General features: G+C 33.7%; 1 protein-coding gene across 1 annotated transcript in view; it reads right to left on the bottom strand.

Annotated features, from left to right (window-relative positions):
- LOC136852501 (polycystin-1-like protein 2) overlaps positions 1-27,535 on the bottom strand; it is a 142,348-nt gene that overhangs the window by 46,482 nt on the left and 68,331 nt on the right. The window contains exons 17-26 of the mRNA XM_067127175.1: positions 25,230-25,361; positions 23,154-23,256; positions 21,437-21,583; positions 16,169-16,283; positions 15,673-15,821; positions 12,596-12,823; positions 12,201-12,314; positions 9,929-10,062; positions 8,313-8,457; positions 5,314-5,440 (exon numbers count right to left, since the gene is read on the bottom strand). Of these exons, the coding sequence (XP_066983276.1) occupies positions 5,314-5,440; positions 8,313-8,457; positions 9,929-10,062; positions 12,201-12,314; positions 12,596-12,823; positions 15,673-15,821; positions 16,169-16,283; positions 21,437-21,583; positions 23,154-23,256; positions 25,230-25,361 (1,394 nt within the window). The remainder of the gene's footprint in view (positions 1-5,313; positions 5,441-8,312; positions 8,458-9,928; positions 10,063-12,200; positions 12,315-12,595; positions 12,824-15,672; positions 15,822-16,168; positions 16,284-21,436; positions 21,584-23,153; positions 23,257-25,229; positions 25,362-27,535) is intronic.

Consider the following 27,535-nt stretch of genomic DNA (forward strand, 5'->3'; position numbering starts at 1 on the left):
CATGAGCTACCAGCACAAGTCTTGAAAAGTATTTCCTTTTACATCTTAAAGGTGAATGGTGACTTGTCTCTGAAATGATTTTCACTCTGATAATAGATCATTTTGATTCCTCGAGCATTTCCTCTGCCTTGACCCTAAGACCCAAACACTTGTCCCTACAAGGCCTTAGATCCAAATGCAAGAAAATGAAGTAATTCTGATGTGCATCCAGATTTTCAGAGCAAGGTTATATAACCAACCTGAGCATGAGATTAGTCTGTTGCCACTCATATGCAGATTTACCTTTCGAACTTAGATACATTTATTAGAGCTGGAACAGACCGATTTTCACCATTGTAGCCAGAGCTACTGTTTTCATTGTTTTTAGACATATATATATATATATATATGTATATATATGGGTTCAAATCCTGCTACAGACATCAGAATTACTTCATATTCTCACACTTAGATCGAAGGCTTTGTAGTGACAAGCATATCCAAAATGTGTGAAGCATCTGAGAAGTGACTATTACAATTACACACATATTTGGTAAAATGTGATTAGCAGATTCTATATTATATATATATATATATATATATATATATATATATATATATATATATATATATATATATATATATATATATATATATATATATATATATATATATATATATATAATATAATATACAGCCATACCCTTCTGAACTTACGCGAAGTTAGGTTCCAGAGCACCTTGTGCAAGGCAAATTTTCACGTAAGTCTGGCACAGTCTCTAAAAATGCTAATAAATGCTTATTTCTAAAGTTTAAACACTAAATATGACCTTAATCATGCTCCCAAATTATTAATCTAACTTTTAAATGAAATTAAAGTTCCTGTAATTTCATTTAAAAGTTAGCTTAATATATTACCCTTAAAAAAGAAATAAATGGTTGACATAAAAATAGCGAGTTGGAAGCGAATTTCTGTCTCTATCCCCTTCCGACAGATCTATTTTTAGAAGTCGTCTCAATCTCTTTTTAATAACTTCTTTATTCTACGTCTCTTTCTCTTTGTTCTGAAATGCTTTTTCATGAACAAAGTGTTTTTTATTTGGACTAATACAACTCTTAGTTATTATGTCTGTGTTTTAGAACTTATTTGCAACACTAGTGCATTTACACTTCGTAGACGGTACAGGTAAAATGAGATTAATTTAAACTATCTACTGTACAGGTAAAGACGAACAGAGAAATAATAAGTTGTAAAAATCTGTGAACACTAACTAAGAACAAGAGAGAGAGAGAGAGAGAGAGAGAGAGAGAGAGAGAGAGAGAGAGAGAGAGAGAGAGAGAGAGAGAGAGAGAGAGAGAGAGAGAGAGAGGGTTGTCCTTACTTAAGAGAGTGAAATTATTTAGCAATTATTACGGAGACAAAGAGAATAACACATGAGAGAGAGAGAGAGAGAGAGAGAGAGAGAGAGAGAGAGAGAGAGAGAGAGAGAGAGAGAGAGAGAGAGAGAGAGAGATATTGTCCTTACTTGAAATATCAAGTTAAATTATTTATGAATTATTACAGAGAGAGAGAGAGAGAGAGAGAGAGAGAGAGAGAGAGAGAGGGGTAATTTCATTTAAAAGTTAGCTTAATACATTACCCTTGAAAAAAGAAATAAATGGTTGACCTAAGAATATAAGAGAGTGTGAAGATTAGTATACTATTTCTCTCTCTCCCCATTCCACCTATCTATTTTTAGAAGTCTTCTCAACCTCATTTTTAAAAACTTCTTTATTCTGTCTCTTTCTCTTTGTTCTGAAATGCTCTATGTCTCTATGTTTTAGAATGGCGCATTTACTCTTTGTAGACTGTACTGGTAAAATTACATAATTTTAAAATTATCTACTGTACAGTTAAAGACATACAGAGCAACAGTAATACGTAGGTTGCGCTAACTACGAAGAGAGAGAGAGAGAGAGAGAGAGAGAGAGAGAGAGAGAGAGAGAGAGAGAGAGAGAGAGAGAGAGAGAGAGAGAGAGAGTAGTTTACCACTGGTAACAGTTAAAGGTGAAATTCATGTGCAAGAGCTTCCCTCTGCTGTCATGATGAATACACTTGACCCTAACTTACTAAAATAACACGGCCTTTTTGAAAATAACGTCATGGTCATAAGTTTCTGACAAATACACATAATATGGTTCTAAAGTTGCAGCGACCAATGTCTTTATATATAGCGTGATTATAACTCCCTTTACATATTTAAAATTATTCACAAACCAAACGCTACGTCTACATTTAACTGAACACACTATATCTTTTTCTTTTTAAAGCAAATTGCAGAGATCGTGATTTATATCTGTTCAAAATGGCGTGTGACTTGAAATCCACTTTCTTATCAGCCTTAAGCTGGTGTATGATTGTTAACAGCTCTTGAACACTCTGACAAAAACACAATCTACTACATTGAACTAATCTCAGACTAAAAACCTCTGGCAGTTTCTTGAACGAACATACCATTTGAATTTTCTAAGGGAAGCATAGTTTCCATATTAAAAAAAACACAATAATGTAAATCTTTATGAAATAAGGCTTATGAAATAACACATCTTAATTAAAATTTCAAGTTACCCTGGCAAATATTTCCAAACTAAGTGAGAAAAATCACACTTTTTATACTTTGACACAGTAGATATGGAAGTAGCAGGACAAAGACCTATAAGATGGCCAGAGAAATCATAGGCAAATCGAATAAATGAAGATCTAGACCTCATAGGAGTTCAGGAAGAAAATGCATAAAACAGTGAGTACTGCAAAATAGTTTTTGAGGATTAGATATGTTTAATGAGCTAAACTATCCTGACAATTCGTTTCATGTTAAGTCTGCTACATATATTTATAACAGTGATAAAATCAGTGTAACCTGTTTTAAGTTGTTTGTACTCCCTTTACTAGAATACTGCTCTCCAGTGTGAATACCTGCTTCTGCCAGAGATTTACCCCTTTTAGACAGAGTGGTTCGTGGTGGTAGGTTTGTTTCCTAATAGTAGTAGTTATGACTTGGACCATTGACGGGTGGTCTTGTTTGTCCCTTTTTCACAAGTTGTATTTCAGCAGAGATCTTTCACATTCACAATTGATCCCTGATCCCCTTTCCCTGCCAAGAGCAACCAGATTCGCAGAACAGCAGCACCAATATGCAGTAAATGTGCCTCACCGTCAAACTTTTTGTTCCAGAGGTCCTTTATTCCTCACACCGTTGGACTGTGGAACAGCATCCCAGAGGATGTCGTGCAATTGGAACTTCAGAAGTTCAAGCGAAGGTGTAAAGCATTACTACCCTACTACTATTCTCCTTGCATTTCAATACATTTTTATCTATTTGTTAATTTATTAATTTATTTTTTATTTTTTAATAAGTGAGTGGGATCTCTTCTTTCTGTATTTTGCCTTTACCTCCTCTTACTTCTTCCTAATGAACACCATATTCTTTGAAAGCTTGAATTTCAAGTCAGTGGCTCCTGTGGGCTTGTTTCATATAAATAGGTTTCATCTGAATAATAATAATAATAATAATAATAATAATAATAATAATAATAATAATAATAATAATAATAATAATAATAATAATAATAATAATAATAATAATAATAATAATAATAATAATAGGTATCACGTATCACTACAGTGTATGTGGCAATGAGATTGTCACACAAGTAATACATTATTTCAAGAAATTGCCGGAGGTTCCTAGCTTGCACTGTGAGATTACATAATGTTCAACATAGTAGGATGTGGATGTGCTAGAAACCTCAAGAGCTGTCCCCACAATTGTACTATACAAGCCCATGGCTGACGAGAAAGTGGGTTTCAAGTTACAGGTCGTTTTGTGCAGATATATATCTCCATCTCTTCAGATTTTTGGAGCTCTATCATAATAATCATGTTGTAGCTTACATAGCATATTTTACATAAGATTTATCAGGCAGTGTCTACTTTTACACCTAGGATAGTTGCTAACTCATTCCCTTAATGGTGGTTCCAAAAGTATAATTTTTTTCAAATGACAGCTATTTTGATTACTAAGATATTGTTTTCATTGAATGACTGCAACCCTTGCTCTGGAGTCTTCCCTCACAAGTTATATGCCCAAAGAAGATTGCATAGCATTTGTTACGCTGCATTCTTTTTTCACATGTATCAATCATCACATTGCAAAATTCATCAAAAATAACTATTTTACCAGGTTTGAATAATATCTGGTTCTGAGGGCATTTTACCACATTTGAATAATATCTAGTTCTGAGGACTTTAAGTCAAAAGGTCAAATGACATTAAAGAATTAATTTCTATATCCATAAAAGAATTAAAGCATTAAGAAATCAGAAACAAGAAAAAATTACATTTTGAAAAGAAAGGTGTGACCATAGAACATTAAGTTTCATGGCTAGAGTATGACAGTTAGACTTCAGTACGAATGAGGAACTGGTGAAGAGATGTGATACCAAGAGGCTGAAAAAACGACTAAGATCTCAAAGACTTAGATGGTTTAGGAATATGGTGAGGAACAGTTGGTTAGGAAAGCAGCAGATATGGAAGTCATAGGAAAGACCCATAATATTATGGAGCAAGAGGAGATTCTCTAATAGGTCTGTCTCATGGGAGTTCAGGTAAAAAAAGCACAGCACCGAGAAGAACTGGGAGAACTCATGTTGCATGTTTAATTCCAAAAAAGGGAAACACGACAAAAAAAAGAGTTTAGGGTAATGATGACAAGAATGCTGTGCAATGATGATGAGAATACTGTACAAGTTTTTTTATGGTTTTCTTCTTCTGGGGCATTTTAAGAACACAATTTGATCAATCCTCTCAACACTGTTCATTCAAAATTTTTACATTTCTGTGGTGAGCACAAAACAATACCTCTGCCAGGTGGGCTTGTGGTTATTTGTACAGTATATGACACATTCTCAGGTCACAAATAATTCATTCAGAATAGGGTCTATTCAAATTGTAATACTAGTTGATTCTGGAAAAAGTAAAAAATCTCTCAACTACTCTAAAACAGCCATCGCCACTAGTAGAAATTGTCTAGTTAAACTACCTAATAATAATAATTACCATTAGTAAAAATAATGAAGAGCAATCAGTCAAAAATGAGAAACAACAACCACATGAAACTCATAAACAATAAAAAAAATACTGTAATAATGGTCTTTTGTTACTGAAATTTCACAAAATTTTATCCAACCCTTCTGACACAGTTCCACATACTATAATGTAGCCTATTAGTGAGTAAAAATATACTTGATGACCAAATTCTACAATTTGCAATTCTACAATGTGCAATACTTTACTTTGCCTGTTCATAGCTTTTTGAATTCTGGATACTCGTTTGTACTTTGGCGAGGCTTTTCTAAAGAGCTGGATTATTATGAGAGTAGGTGGAAAGGTGATGAGGTTTGATATTATTCCCACTCCAATCTGCAAAGAAGACAAAGAAAGTAAATTAACTTTAATACAGTGATAGCAATATGTGCTGTATACATTTAATCAAGAAGCATAAAGGTAAAACATGTTATGATCAGGCAACCATATAAAGATTAAGAAGAAAAATGAGTATCTCAACAAACTTAAATAATATTAATTCAGTGTCTCAAATACAGAATTAAACAAGAAAATCAGTTGAAAAGAATGCCACAAATCTGACTACATTATTACATCTTACGTTAGGCTAAATTCTTCTTTTCTGTTACCTATGTAATAAAAAATTAACCCTCAAATAAAGAACAACAAAACACAAACTTGTTTTAACCGATGTGTAAATTAGACATCCTCACATTAATCTATTTACAGTTTATACCATGAGCATGAAGAAGAGAGCCCATAATAAATCTGGCTTGCACTTGATTCTGCTGCTAAAGCTCGGAATTATATTTATTTTAACAGCTACAAGTTCTGCAACAAACTGATTTAAAATCTACACCAAAGGCTCACAAGAATATGTCTTAGTCCATTTGTAATATACAGTATACAAACAGAGGTAATTTCATGACTCTTAAAACTAGGACATTGCATTATGAGGCCAGAGATTCTACACGAAGACACAGTGTAAGCATCCAGTGAGAAATATATATATATATATATATATATATATATATATATATATATATATATATATATATATATATATATATATATATATATATATATATATATATATATATATATATATTATATATTAAGGACAATGATGCAATACAGACGAGGACAAAGATTCTGTCTTGTAGGGAATTCCAGATAACTATTTTGTAGCACCCCCTTACTTCAAAATACAGGTACAGCAAAACTAATAAATACTTAAAGGTATAAATACAGTATCTTAGCATTATATTCTTGTTACACAAAACATAATCAATATAAATTACCTGTCTCATCACAAGAAGCCCGTTTTAAAGTGGCAATTTTCGATCATCATTCATTTCCTTTCTCCAGCCTATGTTCATTGTTTGCAAATTAGTCTATAACTAGGGTGTGCAATTTACTTACTAAATAAAGGCCTTGGCCACAGCGAATTTAACTTTATCATTTTGGGACAAAAAATGCCATTTACATAACTCTCTTCATGGTCCACACTATCATCTTCTCTAAGTAAAGACTATAATTTTCTAGTCTTGTTAAAAATGTGGGTCTTTACAAAGTTTCATAGTAGGCTAGCTTTCAGCTTATGATATCATCATATTCTTGACAAACCACTATTTTTGCTTTTTATTTCTCAATGAAATAAATCAAAGGTGATCAAATGGAAAAAAATCACAAATAGATCTTAATTCAAAACTAATTACAAAAATCTGGTTTGAGAGAGAGAGAGAGAGAGAGAGAGAGAGAGAGAGAGAGAGAGAGAGAGAGAGAGAGAGAGAGAGAGAGAGAGAGAGAGAGAGAGAGAGAGAGAGAGCATTTAAGTATCCGCTACCACAGGATCATTGCTGATTTACCATCATTCACAACTATCCATTTCCAACTATATTTGCCTGTTATCTAACTGGTTAACTGGTTTTACCTTATAAGGAATTCATGTAGGCTATATGAAAATCTTCATTCCTTGACAGATTCTGTTACTTATTGGGAGGGCAGACCCCCAAACTGTTAAGTTGTGGTGTCACTGTACTATACATAGATGTTCAGCAGAAATTGTGATCTCCCAAACTCATCTACTGGTAGTCACAGTACCGTGACTATGCAAAGAATTTGCAATACTAAAGAAACCCAAGTGCCATGCTCCAACACTCTCACACTCACACTCAAAGGATAGAAATCAAACCACTTATAAAAAGGAACTTATACAAAGGACTGACATCATCAATGAGCAGCCAAAATCTAACTTGTCTTAACATAGTAAAGGCTATCTCGGCTTCCCAATTACATTAAACCCCCCCTATTTGCATTCTCATGGTTCGCGGACTCGCATTCGCGGGTTTCTCTGTGGAACATATCTAGCCATCATTTGCGGAAAAACTTTTCATGAATAAATGCACTTTTGTGATTATTAAAATACTCAGGTATTTTTCACTGAGAAAAAATATTCACTAATTACTGTATTTTCATATACTTTTCATGAATAAATGCACTTTTTGTGATAAAACTATTAAAATACTCAGGTATAAGCATTTTTTCAGGGTTTTTCTTGGTTTAAGCTAATTTCAAAATGGGCAGTTCTAAGTGTTTTTAGAGGGGTTTTAAGCATTTTTACAGGGTTTTTCTTGGTTTGTCAAAATCAGTTCTAAGTGTTTTTTAGTGGGACACATCCCCTGCGCGAATACAGGGGTGCTCACTGTAACATGCAAACATCCTCCAAACATTTAGCATTGTTGAAACAAACAAACAATCAGAAAAGTGGCACTAATTGACAAACTATTAACAAGGAACTGCTCAGTAACTGTAGTAGACCTATGGTCAAAGATGGAGAGAGAGAAATAGAGAGAGACAGTACATCTGGTCATATTGCTCCCCAACCTGTCATGTTAACAAATCAGTAATCGTTATTTGTATGATATTTGGATTTACCTCATTTGGATTTCAAAACTTTCCTGCCATTCTGAGACATGAATGGAAAAACAAAAAGTAAAAACCTTAATTCCTAATAACTGTCTTCGCAAACAGTTACAGCTACTAATTAATGATATTTGAAAATGTAAATACACACAAGGAGTTGGTATACAGTAAATGCACTAACTCTTCACTATGGTCTCGTAAAATGTATGTTATGGCTTTCTTCACATAAAACAAAGTCAGGATGACTACTGAATTCTCACGCCCTTCACATACATATCCATGAAAATAAAATTCTGTCACTTACTGCTGCTGGACTGACAGAGAAAGGTCCAACAGTAAGACCACCAGCTCCTGGTTCCTCAGGGATAACGCCAAAGAACATGGCATTAGTAACCATACTTAGATACAGGAGGGCCATACATGCAGTTATCCTCTGAACACGAGTAAATCTGAAAAAAAAAATATTGCATTTAATAGATGCTACAGGCATTACCCTCATCAATGCCACATTGTAACACAACCTAATACATATGTAAGTATTTACAAAATCCAGATCCTTTGACTAGAAGTATTCTTATTCTAACTATTTCTAACCATGTTCCTATGTTCCTACCTTTTATTCATCTAAAATGACTATAAACCTTTATTATACACAGTCCATTAAACTACATTATTTAGTGATTCTGAACCTCTATTGTATTTGTTTGTGGGATCTGAACTGCTCTTGTATTTGCTCAGATAATCTGAGCTGCTTTTTCTTTCATTCACTAAGCTGCAATAATTATGAGTACACCTTGGACTAAGGCATATTACTCCCAGCATTTAAGTTAGTTAAAGGGTAACATGGCCAGAGGGCCTGAGGGTTATTCAGAAACTATATAATTTAACATTCTGTTTTCATGGTCTGAGACATATTGCCTTTTTTTTGTAATAATGCTGTGTTCACTAATTCATTGTACAAGCTTCTAATGTGAAGGATTAATTTCTATCTTCTTAGCCTTCTCCCTCGTTTGTTTTGCTGTATTTAATGAGCCTCCTCAAGCTGCTTATATCTTTGGTCCACCTTTCGTTTATTCCTTTGTGTCTCTTGTCTTACTGAAAGAAGTCTCTCCATCTTCTCTTAAACATCCCTCTTCTTCATGCCTTCATCTCCTCTCTCCATTAGATGCCCTCAGTCTTGACTCTTGGGCTTTCTTTGACTCTTCAGTGACTTTTGCTGATCCCATGATGTATTCAGTTTTACTCCTGTCTCTTCTCATCACTCAATTCATCTAAGCATCGTCATTTCTGCATATGAAAATAACTTTCATCTGCTTTTTTCAGTGCTGCCAATTCTAGCCCATACAACATAGCAAGTCTTACAGAAGCTTTCATTCTCATTAGATGTGCTTGTGTTTGTAAATGTATAATACGTTCTGCAAAGATGATTGCCACAATGTCACATTGCCTCGTGTCCAAGGTTTTTCATAACCTTGAATGTGAAACTGTGGAACAGTCCACTAGATATGACAATGAATGCTGATGCTACCAAGTTCTACAGATGATACCTTTCAGTGCCTTACTCTTGTGCTTTCATTTATTCCACCGATTCATCAATCATATGCTATGAATGTATTCTATTCACTTCATGTGTGTTACTCTCTCTCTCTCTCTCTCTCTCTCAGTTTTCCTCTTTCATAGCGGGAGTTCCATTCCTTAGTACCTGGCTCAGCAAGTTTGTTTTCCGATATGATTGTACAAATTACAAAGAAAAGTAAAAGTACCTAATTCATTATTAAAATCTGCAATAAAAGGCTATGCTGTCATAATAATGACCAAAACTTTTCTTGAATATAACCTGCTAAAGAAAAAAACATATTTCCAGTTTCCTGTAGATTATCCTAAATTTGACAAAAACCTATAAAATGATAGGTAAGTTACCTGGATCGAGCTGGACGAACAAAAACAGAGAACCAAAGGTGTCCATCATAAAGATTCTTATGAGAGGTGGTATTAAAAAGATGTTTAAATTCCTTCTTTTGTACATCTCCAGCTATGGCTATGAGACGGTCAATCTGAAAATATAATGTCTCTATTATGCAACTGATGACCATATGTGTTCAGCTTTTATTCCATCTATGTCTGAAACATGTATTCTTGAATTACATACGGTAAGATTTCATTAATAATTCTTATGCTATATAACGAGCATGCAAGCTTTGTATAAATTAAGAGTATTATTAGTTTATATGTAATGAACAAAACGAAAAACCTGCATTGATGCTATGGTCTTTATTCTGACCTGACCATAAAGGTGCCAACAGATTTTGATTTGACAGTAAATCTTTAAAAAGATTCAACCTGGGTCTTTTAGTGATCAGCAGTGATACATACAATAAATAAAAAATAAATGCCATCTTGAATAAAAGGAAGTGTTAGATAAAAATTTGTTACTTCTTTCTCAGATGAACTTTGCATTGGAGGTGACATGTTTTGCCTGACAATGAGCTCTTGCATAAAGACAATATTTTGGTCAACATTTGTTCCCAAAAAGAATGCCTTATAAATTGTGGGAGTGGGATCTGTTCACATGGCAATGATTTTGTTGATACCTGTTATAAGAAAGGTTGTGTAAGAATTTCTGCAGAACAAACTTCCCTGCTTGTATCTCCAGAAATTACAATGGATGGTAACTGACCTGATAAAAACCAGATATCAAGGAAACTTGTTATTATTGCTGGTTATGTTAGCTGGTAATTAACTCAGTCTCCATTGCATAACTGATGGAAGAATATTAACTTCAGCATATTTTTATGCAACTTGTCGAACTTTACAATTAATTATTCATGTCAGTACTGAAAGTGCATCATACTTTGATTATTTTCCTTCCCATCATTACTAATGTAAACCATTATGGAAAAGAGATATCCCTAGTACAACAATTCCTGGAGAAAAATGTCTATACCAGAGTAACGACTGTGTAGTGTCTCATAAACAATTTCTTGTCTTCACAAAAATTATCATAAACCATCTCTGTATGCTGTTATTGATATTTTACAATAAGATTGTAAAGTCACCACATCGGCGCCAGGATAGTGTTTCGGCAGCGCCATTAATTAAGTCTCCGCTGAGCTTGTTTTCTTTGGTGACTTCCCATTTTCTTCAAGCTCAATTAGTCACGCCTAAAACGTGCCAGGTCACGCGTTTAATCATTTTTACTTTATGCGTATTTATACAAATGTCACACATTGTGTATCACATGTTTCTTCATTCACAGGCATCAAGACTGTATCCATATTGTAGCTCTGTATGTTTTGTATTGTAATTTGTACTCGTTCACTGCATATTATTGTTTATTGTTTCGACCTCAGGTCACAGTCAATTCCATTGTCTCTCGCGTCATGCGTCAGTCGGCCGCAATATAAGCTGATCTGTAATTTTTTTACCTGCTCGTTTCTTTGACACCTTACAAGATAACCTTCTTCTAGCATGGTTTCTTATGATGTCTAAATCTGAATAACAGAGCATTCAAGCATAAAATTTACACTCGCAAATGCTAGTGGAATCATCACTGGGGTTCCTTTAGCAATTTTTAAATTTTTCATTAAACTTTTCAAGATAAAGGTTTTCTCCATTTATTATCAAGCAAATTACCAGACACAACATATACAAAGCATGAGAAATATTTCACCAGGAACAAAATTTCTTAGTGGAAATTACATGTAAAGCAGTCTGATGAATGAATATAAGCCCTGAGGAGTCGAGTTAAAAAACAAGAGCTGTAAAAATTCATACCAAGTCTTATAAAAATGAAATATTTTAAATATATTTGCTTTCCATCAAGGTTGTTTTCAAGGGCTCCTTTACAAAGTGAGGAAACCTAAGTTAGATCCTTGGTGGGGACTGAGAGATGGACACATATTATTAAAACTCCATTGTGCACCTCATGACTAGAGCCACGAATTGAGTTACTAAAGTCAATTAACCTTGTTGGTTTGAAGCCAAGGACGAAAAGAGCATAGGGCTAGTGACCTAATCCCAAAAGAATTACTGAACACAGGAAGGCTAACACCGTCTGGACCTATCCCCTTTCAGGAGAGAAAGCATATAAAGAGAAGCAAAATCTGTAACTCCGAAAAATAGTAATATTTATCTTCCTGTAATTCTCAAGGGGTTTTTACCATACTTCAAAGAACACTTGTTTTATATTTACCTTTGAATCATCATGCTCCACAGCAAACCATTTGTTGCAGATGAATTCATATTTCATACCAGTCTGCACATCTCGGATTATCATGTATCTCAAGTACCAAGATGCCATTTTACCCTAAAAACATGAATATAAAATTTTTTTATTTATATGTAGTTATTTTAGTAAAGAACTATGAACCAAGCATTACTGCAATACTGGATACTCTTTTTTTTATAAAATATTTTACCCCTATTATCATGTGTATTAGCATCTTTGAACCTGATTCGGCTATCATTCTAATTTATATTTATGCACAAACTTAATCAAAACTCATTGCACTTACTGATTACCCACAGTAAGACTTCCATAAAACATATGAAAGTTAAAGGATATCTTAAGAATTAATTCAGTTTTACCTTGCCAGAGTTGTCATGCCATACCCTAAGGTACTGTAAATTTCCCAAAGTTTTTGGAACTGCCATCACAAAGATATCTATGGCATTCCTTTTAAATATTTGACGTGAAGGGTCCTCAAAGGTTCTTGTATGTGACTCTGCTTGATCTCCCGAGATGGAAAACTGAACTTTGCTCTTGGTGGCAGCCTCTTCATTACCTCCAGTAAACACCATGATCTCATATAGGTACTGGAAAGAGTAAAGATAACGGTTGATAAACAAACCCAACATAGTTGGTCAATAGTTGCAACATCTTTCTTAAGACTGCATCTCAGAACTGAGCGTAAGTATATTTTCTTTAATGATGAAAAATGCTGCTTTGAGAGTTGAGAATGATGACCTTTGTAAACCCACATACAGTATTACATACGAAATCATCAGAGGTACTGTAATGATAATATAATTTCCTAATCCAGTATATCTATCAATAAATATTTACAGTTGTGAGGTTCCTTATTAGTATTAGTTATGAAAATTAATTTAAAATCTTGAATGATGGACCACGGATACCAACAATTTGAATCTTACTAACAAATGCTTCACCTTGTACAATATGTATTCTGAAATCTCTAATTCTTAAACATGCCTTATTAGAATATATTGGACTGAACAGTTTCCTATATCCCTTTCATCAGCAGTCAGTACAATTTGGGTTATGTCTCAGAAAATTTAAGAAAATAAATTAGAAGAAAAAGAAAATATATCTTGGGCAAAAGTATGCACAACTCCCAACAACTCATCTGAGTTCCTAACACCTCATCTTGATGGGTTTGGCTGGTGTGTCCACTGTGCCCCTTCAGATGAGACTTGTCTAATAGAAATCCATACAGAATCTTCTATGCCTGCTTTTTGTCATGCTGCCTACTTTTTTCCTATTTTAAAAAAATTATTATTTAAATACTGTAAACTGCAACTGATGACTAATTAATCAGTTACACACACACAATTATATATATATATATATATATATATATATATATATATATATATATATATATATATATATATATATATATATATATATATATATATATATATAATATATATACATACATACATACATACATACATACATACATACATATAGCCCTTATCCAACAGGGCCCTGGCTCTATTAATCTGGATACTCGGTATATGTGTGTGTGCATCTATGAATTAAATTCATTGCATAATACACTGAAACAAAGAAAATTATAGATGGGTGAGGAATTGCAGTACCAGAGCAAACCCAAACATTGTATTCTTACTTTAGTATATCTATCATACAATGTTTTGGACATATGACCATCTTCAGGTTCTGTAAATTTAAGAATATTGTATAAATCTGCATCCCCAAAACCATTTAGATTCAAAATGGGTTTCAGTTTCTCCACATGAAAAGTCTCTAAAAATCTTTACTCAACTTCAAACAAACCTGGACAGAAAATAATATAACCAGAATGATGAAAATTAATACTGCAAAATCCCTGAAAATGTTCTCTAGACTTAAGTGGACCCATGGTCAAATGATCTTTGAACTTAAGCCTCTTTGTTCAAAAGCTCTGGTAGACAAAAGTTTCACTGAATTACCCACATATTCTGAACTACACCTCGGACACATAAACTTGTATGCAACTATGAAACAGTTTGCTAGTTAATGACTCTTCAAACTTGAATAAAATGCCAATTCTGAAATTATTAAAAGACACCATTCGTATCTCTACTTCTTTAATGGATGTTAGTCATCAGTTTTATTTCTTTTTTACTTAAATTGTTGATTTTATTTGATACATTTGGAATCTTTACAAGATCTTTTGTTTCTTTTACCTATTACCATTGATGATAATTTTAGTAAGAGGGTTCCTTACTTCTCTGTAAAGCAGCCTATCTGTGTATCTGTCATTATTGAAGAATGTCTTTAAAAAATTACTTTTTATGAAAAATAGAATAATTTGAAGACAGCCTGTGTGCTCTGAAAAGTCAAGTACTGATACTAATGTTTACATCTTAGATTACATTCACTTGAGTTGACTTCAAGTCCAAAGGAAATGATTTTTTCTACTGATTTACAATACTATGTTACATTCACAATTTTTTGTTACTAATACTGTACTGCCAAAAATTACATTTTCCATCATTTTCCTTTTTCTGTATTAGTATTCGATACATACAATAATTAAAATTATGAGGCTTCATTTTTGTACAAGAGAAAAAACTGTAAGATTATAAGATAAATTAGATGATTTTGGTTTTCAAATGATCACTTTTGATGTGACAATGCCCCGAAATGACTACAGTACATTATGGCTTTTTTTTCTTATTTCATACAGTTTTCTTTAGCCACATTTGGAATATCAGATATTTGTAAGAGAGTATGCAATAAAGGCAGTATTGCAGTTAAGGTAGATACATTAAATCAATAGAATTCATCATGGTTTGTTTACTATTTTGCAAATCATAGTCTGATGTTTGTGTATTACTGGTCATATACAGTACTTAAGATATAAAAAGTATATATATATGTATGGTCACTTCTGAATACCATATCACCACGAGTATAGGGATGATGTCATATTGAGGTTTTGCCCTTTTTAGACAAGGCCAATTTGGATGCAATCTTATAAATTGCGACTAAACTAAAAATAAGTACTTAATCTTCTTCCTGGATAAGCAAATTCAGTACTACATTATAACTGTAGTTACTGACTGAGACTACTAATTTAGGCATTTTACTCGTTCTCCTTTTATTGCAATATTTAAAACTTCAAACCTTCCTTTTGCTTCCTTCTATACATCCATTATTTCTTGCATTAGTAAAGCAAGTATAGCCCAAGTAGTTTCATTTGCATTAAATCTAGGGTGAGTGAGACCCTAGTGACATGCTGAAGTCAGGTGTCAATTATCCTTGGCAGAGATGTTTCAACTTTGGACTGTTTCAATTGAACTTCTGCTCTTATGCTGTATGGTATTACTTAGTTTCATTCACCTTCTTGAGGAAAATCTCAGTCTCGCCACTTGACACGTGTAAATATCACAGACTTTAACATGCAAAGCCTTACCTTATCTCTAGGATCATTATCTGGCAAAGGTGTTGCACCTAACTTCGTAAGATCTTCTTTGTCCTTAAACCTTCCCCAGATAAGAACCATTATGTAAATACAAACAGTAGCAATCATGGTAATGATAATTGTTGGATTGTCTGCAGCATCTGAAGCAAAAATGATTAGGATCCAATTAAATGTTTAATCCAATTCTTGTCTAGATATAAAAAGGGAACTGAACTCAAGATGAAATTACCTCACAAAAAACAGTGATTCTGTATCATTATATATTTTCTGAAATAAATTATATCAGTACATAAGCCAAAACAGCTGGCTTCTTGAGAGAAATCAGATGCCCTGCTATTACAGTTACCCTTATTTTAGCTCATGAAAAACATATCCAGTCTAAACCTATTGAATTATCAGGTTCCATATATTGAGAATCTCTTTTATCAGCAAAATGTGTATTACATGTCTTCAAAACTTCTACATTCTGTATTGTTGATGCACTTACTCATTTTGAGAAGTTTGTTGAAGTCAATCTTATTTGGCTGTGGGAAGAACCCTGATCCAAAAGAGGTCAAATGGTCACAGGAACAGATGGTGTGTGAGTAGTTAGCATATTGTACCTACAAAAAGTAATTTATTGACTATTAATTTATCTTAAAGTACTCCATAACATTCCAAATCTCAGCATGTCTCTTTTAAAACGATGGCAAGTGAAAATATTATAATTAATGATGTATAAGTTACCACAACAAATTCATCTGATATACTTGTTGCACACCAACAAATAAGAGAAATGTCCTTAAAAAATTATTACTCTTAGTTAAAAAAAAATGTTGCCTTACTAAAGTCTGGCCCTTTGTTATAATGAGGTGGCTATCTATAGGCCATGTAACATACATTTCTTTCAGCAGTGAGAAATGTGCCAACAAAAAAAATCTCCTAAAAGATGCTTATATAGTCACAATGGACTAACTATCTACTACAGTAAACAGGCATTTTTTTCTTAGCAGATTATATTTATTAGACCGAGTATTAAACTTAATATCATCCATCTCATGAATATGCCAATAAATTTGAACATTCTGTACTGTAAAACCAGACAGTTTCCAGTGCAAGGTCCTTAGACCAAACAACCATAAATCAAGGTGAACATTATATTATTATTAATGTAGCTACAACAATCATACTAAATGTGGTATTTATTATTATAAAACAAAAGTGACTGTATGAATACACATACTACAATTTACTGAGCTGGGAAGGGAGATGGTGGTAAATGATTCTAAGGAACGTTTGGATGGTCTGAAAGTTGGACCTTAGCAATAAGTGATAGTGCAAAGTTGCTAAACAAACATTTATGAATTGTATGATCTGAGATGGTAATACATCTGAGTTTATTCAAACAATAGTGAACAAAAATGCAAAAAGGGATGCATTACATAGCCAGGTCCTTCTTATACACCTTGGCAAGTTTTGTGAAGGTCCCATTTAGGAAAATAGATGAAAGAACCCTCTCCCATTGTCAGTTACTATGCAGGGAGGGTCAAATGGCAAAAAAATCTTATACTGGTACAAATGCATTGCTTTTGTAGATTAATGAAAAATTACTAAAAAATAAAGCATGGCAAGAGCTGAGAGAATTCCATATCACCAGGCAAAAACGCTACTAACTTGGCCTGGTAAAATTTCAGATTGAAGGGTTTCAATCTGAATGGTATGTACAGGTGACTGGCAGTCTTATCTGTAAGTCCACCCGTCAGAAAGCCTGAATATTCAGATTATGGGAGGGAAGGTTCTCTACAATTCTGGCATCCCTGTTTCCCACCCACCAGATGGAGTGGAAGATGTGGTGGAATGGCCTTAATAAATGGAAGCAAGCGAGTTCAGAAAAGATGGCCCAGGATGTGCAAGAGGGCTGATACTATCCAAATGAACATTACTTGGCGGCATATGCAGCAGCTCTTCTGAGATTTTCTAGAAAAGGGGTCCATTTTTTATTTGGCAGTTAAAGAATGTTGGTAGTACCAGTTTTTGGCTTGTTTTTTAGTGGAAGTGAAAGCACAGGAAAGACATTAGTGATGGAAATTCACAAGTGGCCCTGTGCATAGCATAACACTGGAGGCAATGATGCAATTTTGTGTATGTATTTTATATATATGTATATATATATTATATATATATATATATATATATATATATATATATATATGCATACACATATATTATATATATACATACAATATATATATATATATACTGTATATATATATATATATATATATATATATATATATATATATATATATATATATATATATATATATATATATTTTTCATTGAAAGCAATTGCCTTAGTAGCATCAATTAGTTTCTTGCAGGTATCTTCATGGTGTCTGAGTTTTTTCTGATTCTCGTTCGTCAATTTCTGGTGAAAAATATGCAGACTTCCTTCTTCCATTTATTGATTTTTGTTGCAACAGCTGTTTCGCCTTTATGGCATTATCAAGTGACTACTGACTTACAATGCAGCCTTTCGACCTTTTATAGCATTGTGTGGGGAGAATGACCTTGAGTTCTGGGTATTGGTTGGTTAAGGGATTAACAGCTTAACCATTTCAGGGCACTGTTTTGGGTACAGAGAACATGTATGACTACATAAGTGAAAGTTTAAACATGTGGTTAAATAAATATTCAAAATATAATACCATGTGCTAATGTTTCCTAAAATTTGTTTTTAAAATTTAGTAAGTCCTAAATGTTAGTGTGCAAATACTGTACAGAAAATAAGGTACAGAAATAAATAAAATTCATAGCATGTGTAAACAATACAAATAAACAAATGTCTGTTTGTACATAAATGTGTAAAATATTAAATCTGCGTGTGTGTACATCCAAAGGTTCTGCGTTGATTAACGGCTGGAGGTTTGTGTTGGGGGGCCTCTGTGACTTGAGCAAGCATGTTACTTGGTCTTTGCTGGGCGCTCTTGTGTCCCCTAAGGGGCGCGGTGTGTCCTGTGGTTGGGGGTGAGCTGTCTGGTCCCTATTCGCTCACTGAATATTCAGGATCGATTTCTGGATAGCGATGCTTATGGCTTCGGCTATTAAGAGGCAACCATAGTTATCCTCTGTGTATGACCTGGGTGCCTTCTATCAGCTCTTGTAGAGATGGCTTCCTGTTGTGAACATCTATACAATGTTGATGTATGGCCCCCTCGATTTCTATGAGCCAGCATGCATCTCCGAAGGGTCGTTGTAGTGTGCCCAATGTAGTTTTGGTTGTGAAATTTACACATCTCCTCTGGACAAATGAATTTATAAACTACAATCGTGCACATCTCCTTCAGTCCCCCTGGAGCAGTGTTGTTCTTCATTATTAGGGCTGCTACAAGGTTCGGCTGATTATATATTCTGAGGCTTACTTTGTGGTAAGGGGCTTTTGGGGTTACACATCTGTTTACTATCCCATATAGTGCACGGCATTCCTCCTTACGTGCAGACCCAAGGATGGTAACCCTTCTCCTTTATAAATTTCTTGAAGATCTCCAGATATTTTTGGCAGCTTCCATATCTGCAGATGCTGCCTATACATGCAGAGAAACTTTCTTCAGTTGGAACCACTTCTTTAATCTGTGAAACCACTTCTTGCTGGCCAGAAAACCTTGAGAAGCTGACGAGGTCCTGCTTGTGCCTCTTCCTCCTCCACCCTTCTTCTTCTTCCATGGGTTTGTCAAACACCAAAAATTCTAATTCCCCTTCATACTTACAACCTGTACTACTACATCGCTGCCTTCTGTATCAGTCGAATACTGGTCATAGAGTTGTCGCACTTTTTCGCAAATAAGGTTAGAGTCCAGTGGTACATTTTTCTTTCCGCAATCCTTTATCCAAAACGCCAGTGCAAATTCCATCTCGTAATTGTCTTATCCTGCACTGTCGAAACTGTTTTTGTACTACCAAAGCAGCTCATACTTACAGCCTTTCGTATCTCAGCCTCTTTTTCTTGATGTACCACACCATACTTTCGTTCACGTGGAAATGGTGGGCCAACAATGCAAAATTTATGCCTTCCTTCAACATATCGAAAGTTTTGCCTTCTCATCAAGTTTCATTACCACCTTCTTACATTTAGGCTCTTTGCCAGAAGCCTTAGAAGGAGCAGGGCACTTAGGAGGCATTTTAAGGGCAAGATTACACAATATACACAAAGATTTTAACACGAGAAACAAAGATGTGCGGACACACACAGATTCACTACAAGAGGAACTCGGAAGAGATGCATAGTGATGCCTTCCCAGAATCGCCAATCTTGCAGACAAAGTCTTGAGATTCCAGCCAATCGGCGCCAAGTATACAGCCAATGAGCGCCAAGGAAAATTAATGGCTTTACAGATGACAGCCAATACTGTGTCGAGTACCATTTCGTCTGGGTACATACCCAGCATGCATTTTCTTTGCCCAAACTCTGGGATTTGTTATTGGCTTGGGTGAAACTCTTTAAGAAAACAAAACTAGTACATGTTGTTGAAATTTCACTTGTTTACAGTACTGAAATATTTGAAATTTTGTAAATCTTTTTTCATCATAAAAAAGTATTTACAGTAGTCACAAAAATATACTTAGTGTGTAGTAATATGTAACATGAAAATAATCCACAAATGTAAACTTACCCTGCTAGTCGTGTATTTTAGATATGCTCTATGTACTACATATCATCCTAAAACACTTTATATAATATGTATTTAAAAATCATCTCACAGTGAAACAAAACATCTATAAAATGTATAGTATGCACAGAATATCAATGTTGTTATGCACAATACCATGTACATATGTACACATATGTACACGTATGTACATAATACTGATATGTATGGCCAAATGACCCAGCATCATTGCCCAGTTTCTAATAGGATACATGTCTCTATTGTGTGTGTGTTGTGTACTATACGTAGTACAGCATTTTATTATTATTATTATTATTATTATTATTATTATTATTTAATCTCTTTATTAAATATTAATGTATAATTACTTAATTTTACTACTATTACTATATTATTATTATTAGTGTACATTATTATTTACTGTTATTACAGTACTATTCATATTATTAATACTGTTGAAAATTAGTACCTGTACGTATATAACTGCAAAACCTCTGCAAATAGTTTTCCTGCGAATAATTTATATAGGTTCCACAGAAAATTCTGAGAATCACTGAGTCAGCGAATCATGAGCCTGCAAATCAGGGGGCTGACTGTATATACAGTATATATACAGTACTATACATTATATATATATATATATAATTATATATATATATATATATATATATATATATATATATATATATATATATATATATATATATATATATATATATATATATATATATATATATATATATATATATACAGGCAGTCCCAGTTACTGGTGATCCAGTTTTTTTGGGCTTGTCTAGCGATGAAAATCTGCAATTTTCAGCACTAATTCTGCTTATCAGCACCAATAATCATGTATTTGGTGCCAATATAGACCCAACAGAGGCACCAATAACTGAAAATCACTGACTTTTGATTATCAGCGATTTTTGCTTATCATCAAGCTGTTGGAACGGAAACCCCGCCGATGACCAGGGACTGCCTGTATATATATATTGTATGCAGGTAAAATATGGAAATGTAAGATCAAAAGTAAAGCAATGGTAAGCATAGATTAAAAATTTATGCAAACATACACATATGAATAGTGCATTTTGTGTAAAATATCTTACCTTACAACCATCATGATCCCATGAGTCTGTTTCTGCATTATAAAAAAGGCATGATGAAGTGTAAGCTCTGATTGTAAAATTGGTAGTCCAATGCCTTGTCATATTTGATTCAGTAAGATTGTACATATCTGGTTCTTCCCAAAATATCTGAAGAGGAAAAGTTCTTTTCTAAAAAAAAGCAGCAGTGGACAGATCATTAATTACATATGAAGGTATATCACTTATCATACTTCAAAATTGTATTAACAATTCCCATAATGGTGAAGAAATCCATTGCAGTATTTGTAAATATATATTTAAAAAATATACAAAGTGAGAGCTTTGGAGACCTTGCCAAATTCTCCTTCTCAATCTGATTAAGGAGAATCAGGCAGGTTCTCGAAAGCTCTCGTTTTTATATATATATTTTTAAAATAATATATTTACACTGATACTACTGTGAATTTCTTCACCAATGCCTCCTTACCTCAGTGTAAACAATGATATACAAGAAATTATTTTTACACAAGAAATAAAATAATGAGCACCCCTTAGGAAACATATTACTACTAATAATAATACCTTTGATGTCAATATACAGTAGCTTACAAGAGTTGTGAAAAATTAGTGCAATACAATAAAATTCCAATGTTTACAAAATATTCTCTGTCACCAGAACTCAGGTACACAATGTCAGCCTGATTTTCATCTGTGCCAAGCAAATCACTGGCTGAATTCAGTAACTTAATTCTCCCATTAGTTTTCAACATGCAAAGCTTGGCATAGAAATGAATCAACCAGGATATTCCAAGAAAATTTCAGCCATAGAAAATTCCACTCACAAAGGTTCCACTAACCAAAAAGGTTTCACTTTTAATATCAGCTTCCCTATGAAGAAACCTGAAATCTGGGTAAAAAGGAAAACCCAACTCATGGTCTGTTTGCTATCATACTAAGGATCGAAAAAATATTTATTTTACTTACGTATATTGAGTGTATCCCCATACGATATCCTTGAAACTCAGTTCTTATTTTTGACAGTATTTTCAATAGTGTTCAACAGGTAAAGGGGCATGAAAAAGAGGTAAAGGTCTCTTCTCTATCTTGCAAGATCTACCAAAAACCAATAATTAGGTAGAAGGTTCCCATAGTGCATGGTGATTATCTTTAAAAAGTTTGCACCCAAATCTGTTAAAACTATGCGCCACACTGAGGGGAAAAAAAATCCAACTCTGCAAAACTGCTGCTCATTGCTCTGGGAGATCCAAGCCATGTAAGAAATAAATTTATTTCTGAAAATTTTAAATACCTCGTGGAGTGCTTAAAAGGAAGCTAATACGTTGCTTGTAATCTCAATTAAATATTTTTTTACAGGGTTTCTCAAAATATTTAAAATAAATATTCTACTTACTGTATGTTGCGAACAAGGATTAAAAATAAATTTCATTATTTGCACTTAATTATTAATTGTTTCAATTGTTCTGCCCATTTCAGTATACAGTATTTCCAAAATGGTTTAATTTTACTAATAAGCATAAAACAGAATAAAATAATTCTTTAGTTACATAACTACTTACAAAAAGGAAATGCTTCCTTGAAATCTATTTGGGAGGAATTTTTGAAAAATCAGGACAAAGGAATTTAAATTCCAGATTTTTCACAAAACCTACATGGCCAAAGCACTCCATGGTGCTTTTAAAATAGCATTATAAATCAGCAGAAAAGATTCAATGCTTACCTCATCATCTGTCCCATTTGCAAATTCACCAACACATATAAAGTAAACTCCAGTGTCATTTCCAATGAAGCTGTCATTTAAGAACATTGCATACTGATGGTACCTGTGAATATTAAAGAAAATACAGTAACAGTGCACTTTACATTTACAAGGGTACATACTAAAATTACTAAGTTAATTTGGTAAAAATATGATGAGAAAAGCAGCAGAGGCTTAAGATAAGGCTAAGATCCCATTAAGCGTGTAAACACAGTTTCATGTCTAACATAATACTACTTTAAGGCCACCAGAATACTGCATGCAAGCTAATTACACAGATATGCTATAATACTGCTGTGAGTCATAGTTTCATAGCACCTCTTTGCATTAACAATCTCTTCTAAGTTTCCTGGTGGCAAGAGTTCCCTTTAGTAAACTTTTCTGAATTGCCATAACCGAAGTGATCTAAACTAACCGTCTGTGTGGCCCACAGACAGCTCAGAAGTAATCATGGGAACAGGTGCTAAAGAGTCTGTCGGTAATGGTTAGCAAGATTTCATGAACTTTTTTATTTATTTTTGGTGTCTCATCCATGCTTATAATAAGAGATATTAAACTTGGGGTGTTTCTAATTGAAGCAAACGTCATATATTAACGGAAAAATAGCTAAATTAATTTCACAACGAGGCCTATTTAAGTTATATTTTGACTTAAAAGCACTTCGTATAACGAAAAATATCCTTGTCCCAAATAAATAAAGTATCCATATTCATTTACGCTAACTAGAAGCAAGAAAAGTGCTTTGAACTTGGTTAAGTGCAGCGATATCGAATCCCAAAACAAAACATTGATTGCAATTTATAAAACAAAAGCAATATGAGAATATACACAATTGGAAACAATGTAGTAAAGCATAACTTTTTAAAAGATCCATGAAAAAGATGCACATTCGTTATGTTGATGTTTGTATAATACTGTTAATATGTGAATAGAGTTCAGCATAATGTACGCTAGGCTACCAGTTTGTTGATGCAGCACACTGCGCCACCAAATCGAAGCGGCCGGTGAGCGAGTTAGCGCAGCGACGGGGGAAATTTGAAAATTAGTGCGGAAACATTAGAAATTATTCTAGCCGAAATTTGTGCCGGATTACTGATTGTTCCGGACTACTGATTGCCGGATTAGTGATGGTCAACCTGTGTATATATATAGTATATATATATATATATATATATATATATATATATATATATATATATATATATATATATATATATATATATATATATATATATACATACATACATACATACATACATACATACATACATACATACATACATATATATATATATATATATATATATATATATATATATATATATATATATATATATATATATATATATATATATATATATATATGCAAAAAAGCAAGGAAGTCTCAATTACTGAAGGGTTTGTTACATCACAATTTATACCTTGATAGTTTCTCATAATTGCTAAAATTGAGACACCATTTTTGAACAATCGTCAAGATTGCAAGGAATGAAACAATGGTTGGAGTAACTGCATTTCAGAATGTGGCTCAAGGAGAAATTTCTAAGTATAGCACCTCAGCATTAGTCCAATGCCATGTTAATCAGCAAAAGGCATATAACGTTCTACTCTGTAGGATAGAGGTTTCTCAGAAAAATGTGCAGGATAGTATAAATGAATGGTATTTCTACATAAATTTTGTACATATAATCTGCAGAAAGTAATATAAAAATGAACTATGGGTAGAGGGCAATTATTCTGCTCAAATTAATCTAAAATGACATTGGAAAGCAAACAATGTACCAAAATGGTTTACTAATATTTGGATTACTGAGAAAAATTTAAATATATAATAAGAACCAGTCAGAAGAGTCAAGTACAGTAAAGGTACGTGCCAATAAAAGATTAATGCAGGCCTATAGTGTACATGGAAAGTAATATTTTGTCTTATTAGCATTAATTTTTTCAGTATACAAAAAGAAAATATAGTATGGTGTAGGGAGACACATCACATCAAGGTTAGTATGAAAATATAATCATGAGGAAATTTCCACTTACACTCTGCTGACAGTCAAGTTAGTGAGGGGATCCATTACATCTAATAAAGGCTGAGAAACGTTCGCCACTTGTGCTTCAGTCTTCGGATCAATCAGCATATCATAAAACACTAAAGTTGCTTTGAAATACTTCCTGTAAAATAAAATATATGGTATAGTATTATCATAATGGGACCCATGGTAAAGGATTTCTTGTTTATGACCTCAAACTAATGAAAGTAAGACTTTTAGTGTCTTGAACATTTACAATATACCTCCAGTGACAAAACTTTGATAAAAATACACTTTCAAGAGACCAACCTATCCAAAACTTCACCATAAACCAAAATGGCAGCAAGAACTGTCAGATAGGGAAACTACAAAAATTATTTGCACTACCTACACTGAAACCAGTGGAAAACTCACTCATTAACTGTACCAACCTCCTTTTCTTTCAAGTAAAAAGGCATCTCATTCTAGGTGATATGATATTTACATCCCATATGAAACCACAAAATATCGTGATTAGTCTATTGCAGGAAAAACTGTTCCTTCCAAGGAGAGAATAAATTGGTCCCAGGTTAAGGTTCCAGAAATACTATTTTCCTCAAAAGCAAGATTTTGTCATACTGTCAATATGTTTTAAGGTATGAACTGAGAACTAATACAGTATCTGTAGTATCTGAAGAAAATAGATGCATACTTAAACCAAATCATTGAATTAATATTCATTTTGAACTATTCACTTATACTGTGATAAATAAAGAAATACTGGTATAAGTATCTGTAAAGTATACTCAGTTTCTACATTGGGTAAGACAGTAATTGGCAACAAGAGAAAGACTGGAGAAGGGAAGAGGAACATAGAAATGTCCCCAGCATATCACAGTTCAATAATGGTGAGGTAAAACATCAGATGGCCCAAAGCCTCACTGACTTTAGAAATTGCATAGGAAATTTTCAATGCTTACAGAAAGGTATATGCTCTTAACAGCCTTTCGGAAATCAAGAGCCTCCCTTGGATAAGAAACTGTCTGAAAAAAATGAGTAAACTTGTCAAATGAGAAATTCCTTGAAGAGGAATTTCTCATTTCCTCCTATTACCTGATTACCTTAACTAGATACAAAGCAGACTATACTAAACAAATCTCAGAGAAGTTCTAAAGAAACTTTATCATACATACTTCATTGCAAGATACTGAAATGGATTCTCATTCTTACCAAGAGAGAAGGATATCAAATGTGTTTGAAATTTGCTGACCCTGCCATCTATTGCTAAGAAGAAATGAATGATAACTGATGGAAGGGTATTTATATATAAGCCAGAAGATAGGGAGATCAAGAGAGCTGTTTTTAGAAGCACTTTCATGGAATATCTTTCGAGAAGCAGCGCTTTTTCAGAGACACAAGAACCTTCCAAACTTCATAAGAAAACAACCTTGATTAGAGTTATCTCGCTTCATGAGAACCAAAGTTCTTGCAAAATCCCATTATGCATTCTTTATGACAAGCTCAGTTTGAAGGCCCACTCTAAGTCTGCATTTTCATCAGTCATAGTGATTCAGCACCAATGAGGGCACAACGTAGATTGAGCTCTTGATATGTTTGGTTTGAGAGGGGCCTTCTTTGTATGATCCAAGTGATCGTACCCACCGGGAACATGATGTGATAGCTGCAATGTGGAACGAAGTTAGTGCTGAAATGAAAAATTCCTCATAATTCTACACTTTCTACTGTTCAGAAAGCAATAGACAATGCATCTTTTGAAGGAACCATGAATATTGTCGACACTTGTGAGGTTCTCAGTACTGTCATGCTTACTCTTACTAATTCAAAAATCCTAGTCACCAAAAACCAAGTAAAAATTGCGCCAAAGTATCTTCGGCACAAACGAGTTTTCTGTACAGCCACTACAGCATATAATCAAGGCCACTGAAAATAGATCTATCTTTCGGTGGTCTCAGTATAATGCTTTATGAGCCGTGGCCCATGAAACTTTTACTACGGGCTGGTGGTGGTCTATCCTATATCGTTGCCAGAAGCACGATTATGGTTAACTTTGACCTTAAATAAAATAAAAAACTACTGAGGCTAGAGGGTTGGTATGTTTGATGATTGGAGGATGGATAATCAACATAACAATTTGCAGCCCTCTAGCCTCATTAGTTTTTAAGATCTGAGGGCAGACAGAAAAAGTGCGGACAGAAAAAAGTGCAGACAGAATAAAGTGTGGATGGACAGACAAAGCTGGCACAATAGTTTTCTTTTACAGAAAACTTAAAAATGTTGCAACAACACTGCAGATGAAATGGATGTGCATTTCCTACA

Source organism: Macrobrachium rosenbergii, chromosome 25 (assembly GCF_040412425.1).
Source record: "Macrobrachium rosenbergii isolate ZJJX-2024 chromosome 25, ASM4041242v1, whole genome shotgun sequence".
NCBI lineage: Eukaryota > Metazoa > Arthropoda > Malacostraca > Decapoda > Palaemonidae > Macrobrachium > Macrobrachium rosenbergii.